General features: G+C 37.3%; 1 protein-coding gene and 1 long non-coding RNA gene across 3 annotated transcripts in view; one reads left to right on the forward strand and one right to left on the reverse strand.

Moving 5' to 3' along the window:
- The window catches only part of LOC109840454 (ABC transporter G family member 22-like), an 11,045-nt gene extending 1,179 nt beyond the window's left edge, over nt 1-9,866 (forward strand). Inside the window, 10 exon segments of the mRNA XM_020409149.1 lie at nt 1-169; nt 1,014-1,084; nt 1,349-1,584; nt 3,101-3,256; nt 3,384-3,567; nt 6,758-7,066; nt 7,277-7,564; nt 7,694-7,978; nt 8,178-8,285; nt 9,119-9,866. The exon segment at nt 1-169 is cut by the window's left edge and continues 28 nt beyond it. Coding sequence (XP_020264738.1) covers nt 1-169; nt 1,014-1,084; nt 1,349-1,584; nt 3,101-3,256; nt 3,384-3,567; nt 6,758-7,066; nt 7,277-7,564; nt 7,694-7,978; nt 8,178-8,285; nt 9,119-9,337 — 2,025 coding nt within the window. The 3' untranslated portion in view covers nt 9,338-9,866.
- On the reverse strand, nt 24-1,357 carry LOC109840537. 2 transcript variants are annotated; one of them, XR_002246944.1, is made up of 3 exons: nt 1,220-1,357; nt 994-1,119; nt 24-121 (listed from the first exon to the last, which is right to left on the reverse strand). It is a non-coding gene; the product is annotated as an uncharacterized LOC109840537 (long non-coding RNA). The 2 variants fall into 2 exon arrangements; XR_002246951.1 differs by having other exon boundaries at nt 119-205.

The following is a 13,275-nucleotide window of genomic DNA, read 5'->3' on the forward strand; positions in this document are numbered from 1 at the left end:
AAGGCGAGGAGCGCCCAGCTTAAGCTCGACCTGGAGGATGTGAGCAGCGGCGCTGCACTGAGCCGGGCATCCAGCGCTAGTCAAGGATTTTCCTTCTCCTTCACTGGATTCACTGCGCCGCCTGAAGATATCAATGCAGACCTCAAAGGGTTCAGTGATGAAGAGAATGGTAAAAATAGACATCTTGTTAAACCTGCTTTTATCACTGCGTACAACAAAAAAAAAAAAAAATCGGTCAACGAATCCTTTATCCAAAAATTTGGGGTTTGGTTACGTGACTCCTATTCTTCTGTTCTGTTCTTTTGATTAATTATTATCGTATTCTTCTTAATTGCTTCCATACATGTTCTCCAAGACCTACCCCTAGTCCTTGCTCTGTTAATCATAATCCTGAATTCCTGTGTACAGAACAAAATTTGAGCTCGCACAACTTAGTTACTAGGTCAGATATGCAACGAAGGTATATTAATTAATTCGGTTTAGCAAAATACATCAAGGGGGAAGTAATATAGTCCTGAATAGTGGGTTAACTCCTGATCACTATGAGTCTATAGTAGGTGAATCTAATGCATGTACTGATCTAATTTGGCATATGTCTATCGTATATGATTAATTAAAATTAAAGGTGTTCTTTGTAGCTTTCCCTCTTAACATAGGTCTGCACAATTGTTATATATAATATTAGATTCTTCAGTGAAAACTTATGTGACTGCTTCTGTTGTTATTACTGACAGCTATCTTCAGGCATACAACTATCCCTGGAAAGAATTGGAGTATTTTCGAGCAGACTTGCAGGGAGATTAGAAAAACCCGAAGGCCCAAGCTAACTCGAAAGTTCAGGACATTTTTTCATTAAAATAAATAACAGCACCATTATGTTTTAGTTACTGATGCATAACTGCAATTTTTAACGAACCTAATTCGATGATTTCACTAGATATGCATAAATTACCAGCTGTGAAATCTATATTTTATATGCAATGAAATGGTTACCTTGCATTTGCACTTTGCAGCAGTTGATCCTGAGGCGGGATGCGATCACAAAAGGATAATCATTGAACCAACCTTGCCAATTTATCTGAAGGTAATCTTCAGCTAGAGGTATCATCTTCAGCTCATCTTGTCAATACAAGATTTTTGGGTTAGCAAAGATATAAAAGGAGACTTGCAGAACGACCCCAATCCATGAGCATAGTCATCTTTTCTCAGAGGAACTTACTGAGAAGGCTGGGGTCCGAGGAAGTCTTCTGAGCTTGTGAACATCCACGAGCTTGAATAAGTTGTAGTTTAATTTATATACTGAAAGGTATTTCTATTGCCTCCTCTTTCCTTCTTTCACATTTTGCAGTTTACAGAGCTTAAGTACAAGGTTATCATCAAAGGCGTAACAACAACAACTGAGAAAGATATACTTCACGGAATTACAGGTTCTGCAAGTCCTGGAGAGGTTTTGGCACTTATGGGACCATCAGGTAGTGGCAAGACAAGTCTTCTTAGTCTTCTAGGAGGAAGGGTTCGTCGCGGCAACATTGGAGGATCCATCACCTACAATGATGAACCATACACCAAATCTCTAAAACACAAGTAAAGTGTCCAACACCGTGTACATAGAAATTGGCATGCTATCTGCTGCTACATTAGTTCTTGGCATCTTTCCTCCGAGACTGTAGTATTTTTCTATGTTCTGGAAATTTCAGTAGATTTCCTTCTAGTTACAGGAACCTAACATACAGGCTATAAAGTATATCCCCGTAACCACACTGCCAGACTTTTTGTGCCGGACATCATTGACACTGACTGGGAGGTGACTTGGCATCAACAACTAAAACAGCTTAAAGTTAAATATATCCTTACAAATATGTTGATAAACTAATAAAGAACTAGTGGGAGGGATTGCTTGATCACAACTGAGATAGCAATATAGGTTAGAATGAGTTTCAGCTAATAGGAAACTGCAGGGGTGTTATTATGGATGTGTTACGTGATTGTGAAGGGAAAGCCATTCTATCAGTTTAAAGCATTAGGTTCTAATAAAACTGCAATATACTAACAACCACTCAGGTCTCCCAAATAGGGTCATAGTGGGACAAAACTTGCACGGAATTCAATGTCACATGGGTGCGGGTATGGGTGTAGGTGCACATACAGGACATGACAAATTTGTAAAGGTAGGATATGGGGACACAACTATCTATACATATTGAAATTAGTAATTTACATTCGGTCGAGTTTGTTTTTTAAATTTACATATTATGAAAACTAAAATTTCCTTAGCATTTTTATGTTTCAGTTATCAAGTATATAATACATTGGGAAACTGTGTTTTTTAACCATCTTTAAAATCATACTTCTGCTCTAGGAATGGGCTGAAAGGAACCTTGCCCGTGTACAACGAGTTGCAAGAAGTGGCATGAAGTATAAGATACACGTCCAAGAAGTCTATGACAAGTGCTTTAAACTAGAACATGCATTATATAATTGAGTACACGTCTGAATAAACGTACACATATTCAAGGAGTGCAAGGAGTGTCAGAGTCAGGCACATGTTTAGGAACCCATACTAGGTGAAACTCAAGGGGGAATGAGATAAAAATAGATCACAACAAGAATACTCATAAATAAGTAGATAACCAACCAAGAGAAGCTTTTCTCTTTGTTGTCATGAGTTCGTGGTTGTATTGCTGAAGCTAAACTGCTGAGGCTAAATACTAACCATGCCCGTCATAAGGATTAATTTCCTCATTATACTTTATCTAAGAGGTTGAACATATTCCTTCCTGTTCTCTCATAGCTTAGGCTTGTGATCATGGAATTGTTTTCCAAGGTCAAAAGCAGAAAGGATGTAGCTAATAAGGTAGTTCTTTCTTTTCTAACCAAATTACATTATTGTTCTCTTCATCTCCAAGCTTATCTTTCACCAAGTTGACGTAGTTATCTTCCTTAATTGTACAAGTATTGTGCTCGGTAGCTGATACTATTTCAATGGGGAAGTGGTGAGAACAAAAGTATGTTAAATGTAAACATTCCTGCAAATTGATCAATGTACCATTGGATTTTGATGATACTTCAGATGAAACTTATATAAGGGATCACTTGACAGGATAGGGTTCGTGACTCAGGATGACGTTTTGTTTACACACCTGACAGTGAGAGAAACACTAACGTATGCAGCTCGCCTTCGGCTTCCAAAGACGATGACAAAGCAGCAAAAGGAACAAAGGGCTCTGGATGTCATTTACGAGCTTGGGCTTGAGAGGTAGCTTCCCACTATCTGTCCCTTCTTTAGTATATATCATGGATAATGACCAAGTCATGTACAGTAGAAAGAAGAGTGCTCCAGAATTTTCCATGTTTGAAGATTTGATACATGTATCCATGTGCAGGTGCCAAGATACCATGATTGGAGGATCATATGTTCGAGGGGTCTCAGGAGGCGAGAGGAAGAGGGTTTGCATTGGAAATGAGATTATAATGAATCCTTCACTATTGTTTCTTGATGAGCCAACATCAGGTCTGGACTCAACAACAGCCCTGAAAATAGTTCAGGTGCTGCACGAAATAGCTGAGGTATGTTCTGTTAAAGCTTTATGTCAAGTGTCCAGATAGAAAAATTATTCAACTAAGAACAGTGTCATTGAGTTTTTTTTAACTGTAACAAAAACGCTATTTAGATGCTTAGTGCATCCAATATAGAAAGGTCAACATGACATTAGGAAATTAACTTTTCCGCATCAATTTATATACAAATCAAAGAAAGTGAAATTTTATCGCAGCAATAAAGAAATCAAGAACTGTAAGAAGAGGGAAAAAAGAATAAAGAAAGAAACAAGCTAAATTGGAGGCATCGATACAGTTATGCTTACCAGGGGACATGAAAAACATTCATGGCAAACAATCATGATAAATGATGACTGTGATATGCTATAATACATATACATCGGAAATAGATCATTTCGTGTTGACATCTTCATTGTTAAGAGACCTTGCTACATCTAAAGTACTAACTGCAAGTTGTTGAACCTCGACCAAAGTTTCTAGTCCACTGATACCATATTGGATTTGCTGAAATGAAGTAATACTGAACAAATCCTTTTATCTCATTTATCTGCTGTGAGATATAATCATATTGCACCTATCATCATTAACTTATGTAATGTATATCACATCTACCATCAAATTTATTCAATTTATTCCAGTATCAACTTCACAAAACGTATAATTCTCAACCTTCAGGTTTCTTTGACATATCAAAAGATCTGCCTTGCTAAATGGTATGATGAGGTTGTTGCCAGCACATATGTCCCTAATTAGAATAGGTTATAGTCCAATTGGTTGTGGTCCAGTTTCCTTCAAGAGGTACAAAAATCACAAACACACCATAAGCATTATGCATATATTGAGTCATAATTTTGTGCTAATAGAGAAGTTCGGACTTCTGTAAACCTAACTGAAGGCAATTAGGTATTTTTTCAAAACTTCTATAAGTCACGATATTCTTGTCTTATGGCAGGCTGGAAAAACAGTAATAACTACAATACACCAACCATCAAGCAGATTGTTTCACAAATTCGATAAATTGATCCTGCTTGGGAAGGGAAGTTTGCTATTTTTCGGGAAGGCTTCTGAAGCTATGGTTTATTTTTCATCCATTGGTGGCATGAAGTATAAGATACACGTCCAAGAAGTCTATGACAAGTGCTTTAAACTAGAACATGCATTATATAATTGAGTACACGTCTGAATAAACGTACACATATTCAAGGAGTGCAAGGAGTGTCAGAGTCAGGCACATGTTTAGGAACCCATACTAGGTGAAACTCAAGGGGGAATGAGATAAAAATAGATCACAACAAGAATACTCATAAATAAGTAGATAACCAACCAAGAGAAGCTTTTCTCTTTGTTGTCATGAGTTCGTGGTTGTATTGCTGAAGCTAAACTGCTGAGGCTAAATACTAACCATGCCCGTCATAAGGATTAATTTCCTCATTATACTTTATCTAAGAGGTTGAACATATTCCTTCCTGTTCTCTCATAGCTTAGGCTTGTGATCATGGAATTGTTTTCCAAGGTCAAAAGCAGAAAGGATGTAGCTAATAAGGTAGTTCTTTCTTTTCTAACCAAATTACATTATTGTTCTCTTCATCTCCAAGCTTATCTTTCACCAAGTTGACGTAGTTATCTTCCTTAATTGTACAAGTATTGTGCTCGGTAGCTGATACTATTTCAATGGGGAAGTGGTGAGAACAAAAGTATGTTAAATGTAAACATTCCTGCAAATTGATCAATGTACCATTGGATTTTGATGATACTTCAGATGAAACTTATATAAGGGATCACTTGACAGGATAGGGTTCGTGACTCAGGATGACGTTTTGTTTACACACCTGACAGTGAGAGAAACACTAACGTATGCAGCTCGCCTTCGGCTTCCAAAGACGATGACAAAGCAGCAAAAGGAACAAAGGGCTCTGGATGTCATTTACGAGCTTGGGCTTGAGAGGTAGCTTCCCACTATCTGTCCCTTCTTTAGTATATATCATGGATAATGACCAAGTCATGTACAGTAGAAAGAAGAGTGCTCCAGAATTTTCCATGTTTGAAGATTTGATACATGTATCCATGTGCAGGTGCCAAGATACCATGATTGGAGGATCATATGTTCGAGGGGTCTCAGGAGGCGAGAGGAAGAGGGTTTGCATTGGAAATGAGATTATAATGAATCCTTCACTATTGTTTCTTGATGAGCCAACATCAGGTCTGGACTCAACAACAGCCCTGAAAATAGTTCAGGTGCTGCACGAAATAGCTGAGGTATGTTCTGTTAAAGCTTTATGTCAAGTGTCCAGATAGAAAAATTATTCAACTAAGAACAGTGTCATTGAGTTTTTTTTAACTGTAACAAAAACGCTATTTAGATGCTTAGTGCATCCAATATAGAAAGGTCAACATGACATTAGGAAATTAACTTTTCCGCATCAATTTATATACAAATCAAAGAAAGTGAAATTTTATCGCAGCAATAAAGAAATCAAGAACTGTAAGAAGAGGGAAAAAAGAATAAAGAAAGAAACAAGCTAAATTGGAGGCATCGATACAGTTATGCTTACCAGGGGACATGAAAAACATTCATGGCAAACAATCATGATAAATGATGACTGTGATATGCTATAATACATATACATCGGAAATAGATCATTTCGTGTTGACATCTTCATTGTTAAGAGACCTTGCTACATCTAAAGTACTAACTGCAAGTTGTTGAACCTCGACCAAAGTTTCTAGTCCACTGATACCATATTGGATTTGCTGAAATGAAGTAATACTGAACAAATCCTTTTATCTCATTTATCTGCTGTGAGATATAATCATATTGCACCTATCATCATTAACTTATGTAATGTATATCACATCTACCATCAAATTTATTCAATTTATTCCAGTATCAACTTCACAAAACGTATAATTCTCAACCTTCAGGTTTCTTTGACATATCAAAAGATCTGCCTTGCTAAATGGTATGATGAGGTTGTTGCCAGCACATATGTCCCTAATTAGAATAGGTTATAGTCCAATTGGTTGTGGTCCAGTTTCCTTCAAGAGGTACAAAAATCACAAACACACCATAAGCATTATGCATATATTGAGTCATAATTTTGTGCTAATAGAGAAGTTCGGACTTCTGTAAACCTAACTGAAGGCAATTAGGTATTTTTTCAAAACTTCTATAAGTCACGATATTCTTGTCTTATGGCAGGCTGGAAAAACAGTAATAACTACAATACACCAACCATCAAGCAGATTGTTTCACAAATTCGATAAATTGATCCTGCTTGGGAAGGGAAGTTTGCTATTTTTCGGGAAGGCTTCTGAAGCTATGGTTTATTTTTCATCCATTGGATGTTCTCCTCTGATCGCAATGAATCCAGCTGAGTTCCTGCTAGATCTTGCAAATGGAAATGTAAATGATGTCTCCATACCCACAGAATTAGATAACAAAGTGCATATAGAAAATTTGGGTAGTGAATCGAGAAACAAAAAGCCATCTGCAAAAGATGTACATGAGGTAAAGAATTTTTCCTATGCTAAAAAGCGAAGTTTTTAATAGCATATTATACGAAATTTTGCTGCATTGAAATGTATGGTATTTAACTCTGAATATATTTTGATTAAAAAAAACTTTTACGATGATTTATAGTAATAGCTGACAATACCAAGGGGGGAAAAGAAACAGAAAATAAATCAAGCTTTGATTGATATATAATAATTTGAACAGTACTTGGTTGAAGCCTATGAGACTCGAGTTGCTGATAAAGAAAGGAAAAAGCTTTTAAGACCTGTCTCCATCAGTGAAGACGTGAAGGCAAAGGTGTCATTAACAAAGAGAGAATGGGGAGCGAGCTGGTGGGAGCAGTACTCCCTATTATTTTGCAGGGGGCTTAAAGAAAGGCGTCATGACTACCTGAGTTGGATGCGAATAACCCAAGTTATTGCAACTGCCATCATCCTTGGTTTGCTCTGGTGGCACTCAGATAGTACCACCCCTAAAGGTTTGCAGGACCAGGTATAATAGCTCAACTCTACTCAACAAACAAAGCAACTTACATGGACTACTACATAATGCACCAAACTATATCCATGCTGCAGAAGCATGAGTTTCTTAATTCAGACTAGTCTAATATATCTATTTCAGGCAGGTTTACTATTCTTTATAGCCGTCTTCTGGGGTTTCTTCCCTGTATTCACGGCAATATTCACATTCCCCCAAGAGAGAGCAATGTTAAATAAAGAACGAGCAGTTGATATGTACCGATTAAGTGCATACTTCATGGCGAGGACAACAAGCGATTTGCCACTGGACCTCTTCCTACCAATAGTTTTTATACTGATTGTCTACTTCATGGCAGGGCTGACGCAGAGTGCTGAAGCCTTCTTTCTGAGCATGTTAACTGTGTTTCTCAGCATTGTTGCTGCTCAGGTTTGCACCTTGACATGTCAAAGAAAAAAAATAATGCATAATAGAAATTTGTGTTGGGCTATTCCACATGAAACTAAATAGAATAACAACAAAGCCTATCCCAAAATTTTGGATTCGGCCACATGAATCCTGTTCATCCTTTCAGTTCTATTGAATCCTGTTCTTCCATATCAAATTAAATATGGGCGAAAATTAGCAGGGACTTGGTTTGGTCATCGGAGCTACGCTGATGGATGTGAAGAAGGCAACCACTCTAGCATCTGTGACAGTCATGACATTTATGTTGGCTGGTGGGTTCTTTGTGAAGGTAAGAATCTACACCTGAGAGAATAATAGTACTACAATCAAACACAGATGAGTTATTTTTGTGATATTAAGTTAAAAAAACACAAAACAAAATTGAATCAAGGCGTTCCTTGTGATAATAAATTAGGGCTTTGTTCTGCAAAGAAGAAGTATGTTTCAATGTGGGAACAGTCACACTTAGGAAACTTTCATAGCATAGAAAGACTCTTCGTTTCTAGCGATGCCATTAGCTTATATTGACAATTCCAAAAAAAACTATGGATCCCGCGCTAATAGCTCCGAATAAAAATTTAATCGAATAATATCTTGACCTTTCCAGCTGTTAATATTAGGTTTAAATAAGTCGTCCCTATTTAGTGGTAGCTAACTCTTCCTAGTAACTGATGCTTAGGTCTAAATAACTAGTTCCTCCAAAAGCAATTGCACTCTAAAAGCTCGGGATAAATTTTTTATCAAATGCTATCTTGACCTTTCTAGCTATTATTGTTAATATTTAGATTTAAACGAGCAGTCCCTACTGAGTAGTATCTAACTCTTCATCTAAAACTTATACTTAGGTCTAAATAACTAGTTCCTTCAGAAGCAATTGGTGATTCCTTCGTGGACACCCATCTGCCAGTTATTTTATTCTGGATGACGTGCACACTTAACTTCCATCACTTAGCTTCCATCTCAACTTTAAATCAAATATTTGAAAACAGCAAGCATGACTTTTGCTAAGTAATTATCGTCATCTTTTTGAAAGATCCCAAATTGTTGTATCTCAAAGTACTTCCTAGATATATTGTCATGGCCAGGTTTTGAGAACTAACACCTTTCGTTGTAATTCTGCAGAGAGTTCCTGTATTTATATCATGGGTTCGCTACGTATCTTTCAATTACCACACCTACAGACTCCTCCTCAAGGTGCAATATCATTATGTACCACCCTCTCTACAAGTCGGTAATATTGATGGTGGTGTTAAAGAAGTCGTCGCAATGATTGCCATGGTTTTCGGCTACCGGCTACTGGCATATTTTTCCTTGAGGTGGACAACTCTCCAAACTTCATAGGAAAATTTTGACAAGAGGTATATCAGGAGGCAATTGGAGAAGATTTTTACTACTACGTCCAATCAGCAGCACCTCAAGAGAAGAACTAACTTAAACTACTGGAGATGAGACCGATGCTGGGAAAAGAAAAACAAAACTATCAATACTGAGAGCTTGCCAGTTAGCACTGTGTATCTCTAAATCCATCTAAATGAAATATCAATTTTGCGATCATGTTCAAAGAGTTGTCAGTTTAGCTAGTTGTCGGTGTCACGGATTTCATCTGTCACGATAAACTTCCACCAGAAGAGTGAAAAGAAGCACTTGACAATAGGGTCATACTCCTGACAGGAGGATTTAATCTGAGGAGGCTCATCTCGCTCTTTGCTTTGGCAAAACAATATTACTGATGGAAGGAAGTAAGAAAGTGAGTATAAATCAGCCAAGCGTTTCACCCAAGATCAGCATTAAACGATGTGATAATCAGCCTAGTTTACTCGAATAGCCTCATGTATTAATTTCCTTTATTTAAAATTTAATTTTTCTAACAGACCCCGACAACAGCAATAATTTATAGATTAAACCACATAATTCTGATCATAGATGATGTTATCTTCTTTCCACAACTTCATGAAAAAAACAAAGAAAGAAATATAACTTTGTAATTGTATTTATATATGATTACACGTCATTTACGTAATTGAATGGTAATGAGTGATAACTCTACTTCATGCCCTATTTGAGTTAAAATACTTACAATTTTGAAACCTATTTGAGTTAAAACCTTCCATAAAAATACACATAAAGATAAGTTATTTATAGATACATAAGAGAGCATTAAACACGAGAAATCACAATAAAAGGACTGACCTTTTCGCTAAATCCAAACATCACTGAGGATCCGATGACGAAAGTGACAGCTCTTCAATTAAGCCCTAATTTCATGCTGCCCTCTTTCTTGCAGAGAACGGAGATTGGGGATTGGGGATTAGGGTTTTGAAGGAAACGAAGGAAGGGGGAAGAGGAAACCCTAGGTTGAGCATTGATCGGATCAAAAGAGAGAGTTTTCTCGATTTTTGTGGGATTTTAGGGGTTTTGAAGCGTGCATTTTGCGATGGAGAGAGAGAGATCGGGGGAATAATGGGAATTACGCAAGGATTCGAAATATAACAAGACGAAATGAGCAGAGAAAGTGAGCTGGGTTATTTCGCGCGCTTTCTCGGGACGGTTTGTTTGTTTTCAATATTACACACTATCCTATTGCTTTTTCGATATGTGCCCTTAAAAATGTTAGTGTTTAGACTTTACTTTCCAAATCATCATAAACATAATTTGTTCACCAAATTTATTCTCAAATTGAGACTTCATTCCATATGTTATGGTGTTTTCGGTCGCCAAATTATGGCCCCTTGCCAACAACAGGCGAATATCCCCCATCACGCACCATTTAGTCAACTCGACACTTAGGACAGCCAGAGTCGACCTAGTCGACTCGTTGAATCGACATCTCGCTAGGTCGACTCGAATGGCGATACTTGTCGGTCCTCTCATCGAAGGTGACTCGCTACGAATCCACTCAATCGGTTAATTAGCTGGCGTCTCGCTGAGTCGACTCGAATGACGTTACTTCTCGACACCCCTTGTTACAAGTCAAAAGGCAACTTCAACCTCTAACCCTTCGCTGACAGCGCGTCGACGTCACATTAAATGCTTGGCAGACGCTATCATTTCTCCATCCCTGACACTATTTATGATAATCGGACCACGTCGGCTTTGTGCGCCGCTTATCCTATCTCATTAATGCCAAAGCGACAACGCACATTCTGCGACCACTCCGTAGCTGATGCGCGTAAAGTCGACGCTGACTCAGCCGCTAGGTTAGACTCGGTGGGGAAAGACTAAAATGCCCCTCCCGCATGATTATAAGAAGAACGGCTAATCCCAATGCGAAGGTAAGCAATTTCTCAGACTTTTTCTCCACTCTACTACACTTGAGAACTCACACAGTTCACTCACTTTCCTAATCAAGTACATCACTGATTTGATCGTCGGAGGAACAACGAGTGAACTAGTCCTAGTCCTCTTACGAGTTGTTACATGTGCAGGGAAGAACAACTCACCCCAAAACTAGATATTCGGAGAAGTTAGCGACCCCTACTCAATCTCACCCCCACTACATCATCTGCATATGCTCCCGAAGAAATAGTGTTGGGAAAGTAAACTTTAAACACTCACATTTTTATATTTATATTAAACTTATTTAATTAATTTATAAATTATTATATTATATCTGACTGACTTATAGCATGATTGGTAAATATGGATTATCACTTGGGTTACAATCCATTAGTGGATTGGATTAGATTATAATCCAAATTGTCTAAAATTGTGTGGATTATAAGTCTATAACCCATTTTTAAACGTTATAATTTGGTAAATGGATAGATTATAATCTATCATTGGTGATGAATGACTAACATATGGAGTTGGCAGTGAGTATGTAAATAAGTTTGGGAATTTGTGAAATCATAAAGCACAAAAAATGTCTTTTACTTGGCAAAAATCATGGATTATAATCTACCAAAAAGTAATGCTAAATGTTAGCCTCCGATAATGTTGCACCGCTGCTAGTGTCGACAAAAGCCTAATTATCCAAAAAAAAATTATTAAATCTCGTTGTCCAATAATGTTATTAATTAAATTTATCTTAATACTGAGATTCAGCGTCTAAATTACCATTTGTCATTTTTGGCTAAAGACCCAACCGGATAAAAAATGTTATTAATTAATCTTAGGAGATTTTTTTTAAAATAGGTCACTTTTGCTAAATATTTAGCAAAACCGACTGTTTTGCTAAATATTTAGCAAAACCGACATCTTTTTGGCGGATTGGGATCCTCTACTCATCAATAGTGGCTCCTAATATTTGCTAATGTATCTCCACCTTTTATTTTGTGGGACCATCTTTCATTTTGTGCTTATCCACAAAATGAAAAGTGAAGATACATTAGCAAATGTTAGGAGCCACTATTGATGAGTAGAGGATCCCAATCCCTTTTTGGCTAGCTTTGATTTTTGGCTAGCTCATCAAAGCTAGCAAAAAAGAGGTAAGTTTTGCTGAATCTGTCTCTTGAAACACACGAGACTATTAGTCCAGTGTATTTAGTGGCTGCTAAACAAGACTCAGAAAACCCACGAGACTATTAGTCCAGTGGGTTTTCTAAATAGTTCACAGAAAACGAGCGGGACCAGTAGTCTCATGCATTAGACAAATCGCATCTGCTGCCTAACAAATCCACGGGACTAGTAGTCCCATGGATTGGGCTGGGCAAACCAAAGCATGCACAAAACATGCACAGATCATACTAATTGAATATATACCTCATATATATTGCTAAATAAGCACAAAAATATAAAATTCGCCTCATATACATTGCTAATTAAACAGTATAATCATTATATAAGTTATAAGTATTAAGAAATATAAACACAAATTAAAACATGTTTAACTAATTCACAACATCACAACACAGTAGATAGCTTATACACATATCCATACGCCAAAATACTCCCGACGAATCCAAATGTATCAAGTATATGCAGCTACAAATAGAGACCAAGTAGAAAAACTACTAAACTAATTAATTTAGTCAGTTCACAATTAGATTAGAGGCGAATGAAAGGAGAGAAGACGGAGGAGGATAATTTAGCAAGCAACCTCCCTCCATCTCATTCTCTCTATCTGATTATAAATTGAAAAAAAAATAATTAACTTAATTAGGGAATATGGGGCATGTAGCAAACATTACCAATGGAGAGATACAAGGCTAAGTTGGGAGGTTTGTGTGGATTATTAGCAGAGTACGCGGGATGCGGGGCATACGTTCCCGCTCGAAGGAACTCCAGAAATCTCTCTCGACCGCAGCACGTCGGTCTTCTCTATTTATATATAAACCCGA

Source organism: Asparagus officinalis, chromosome 1 (assembly GCF_001876935.1).
Source record: "Asparagus officinalis chromosome 1, Aspof.V1, whole genome shotgun sequence".
Classification (NCBI taxonomy): domain Eukaryota; kingdom Viridiplantae; phylum Streptophyta; class Magnoliopsida; order Asparagales; family Asparagaceae; genus Asparagus; species Asparagus officinalis.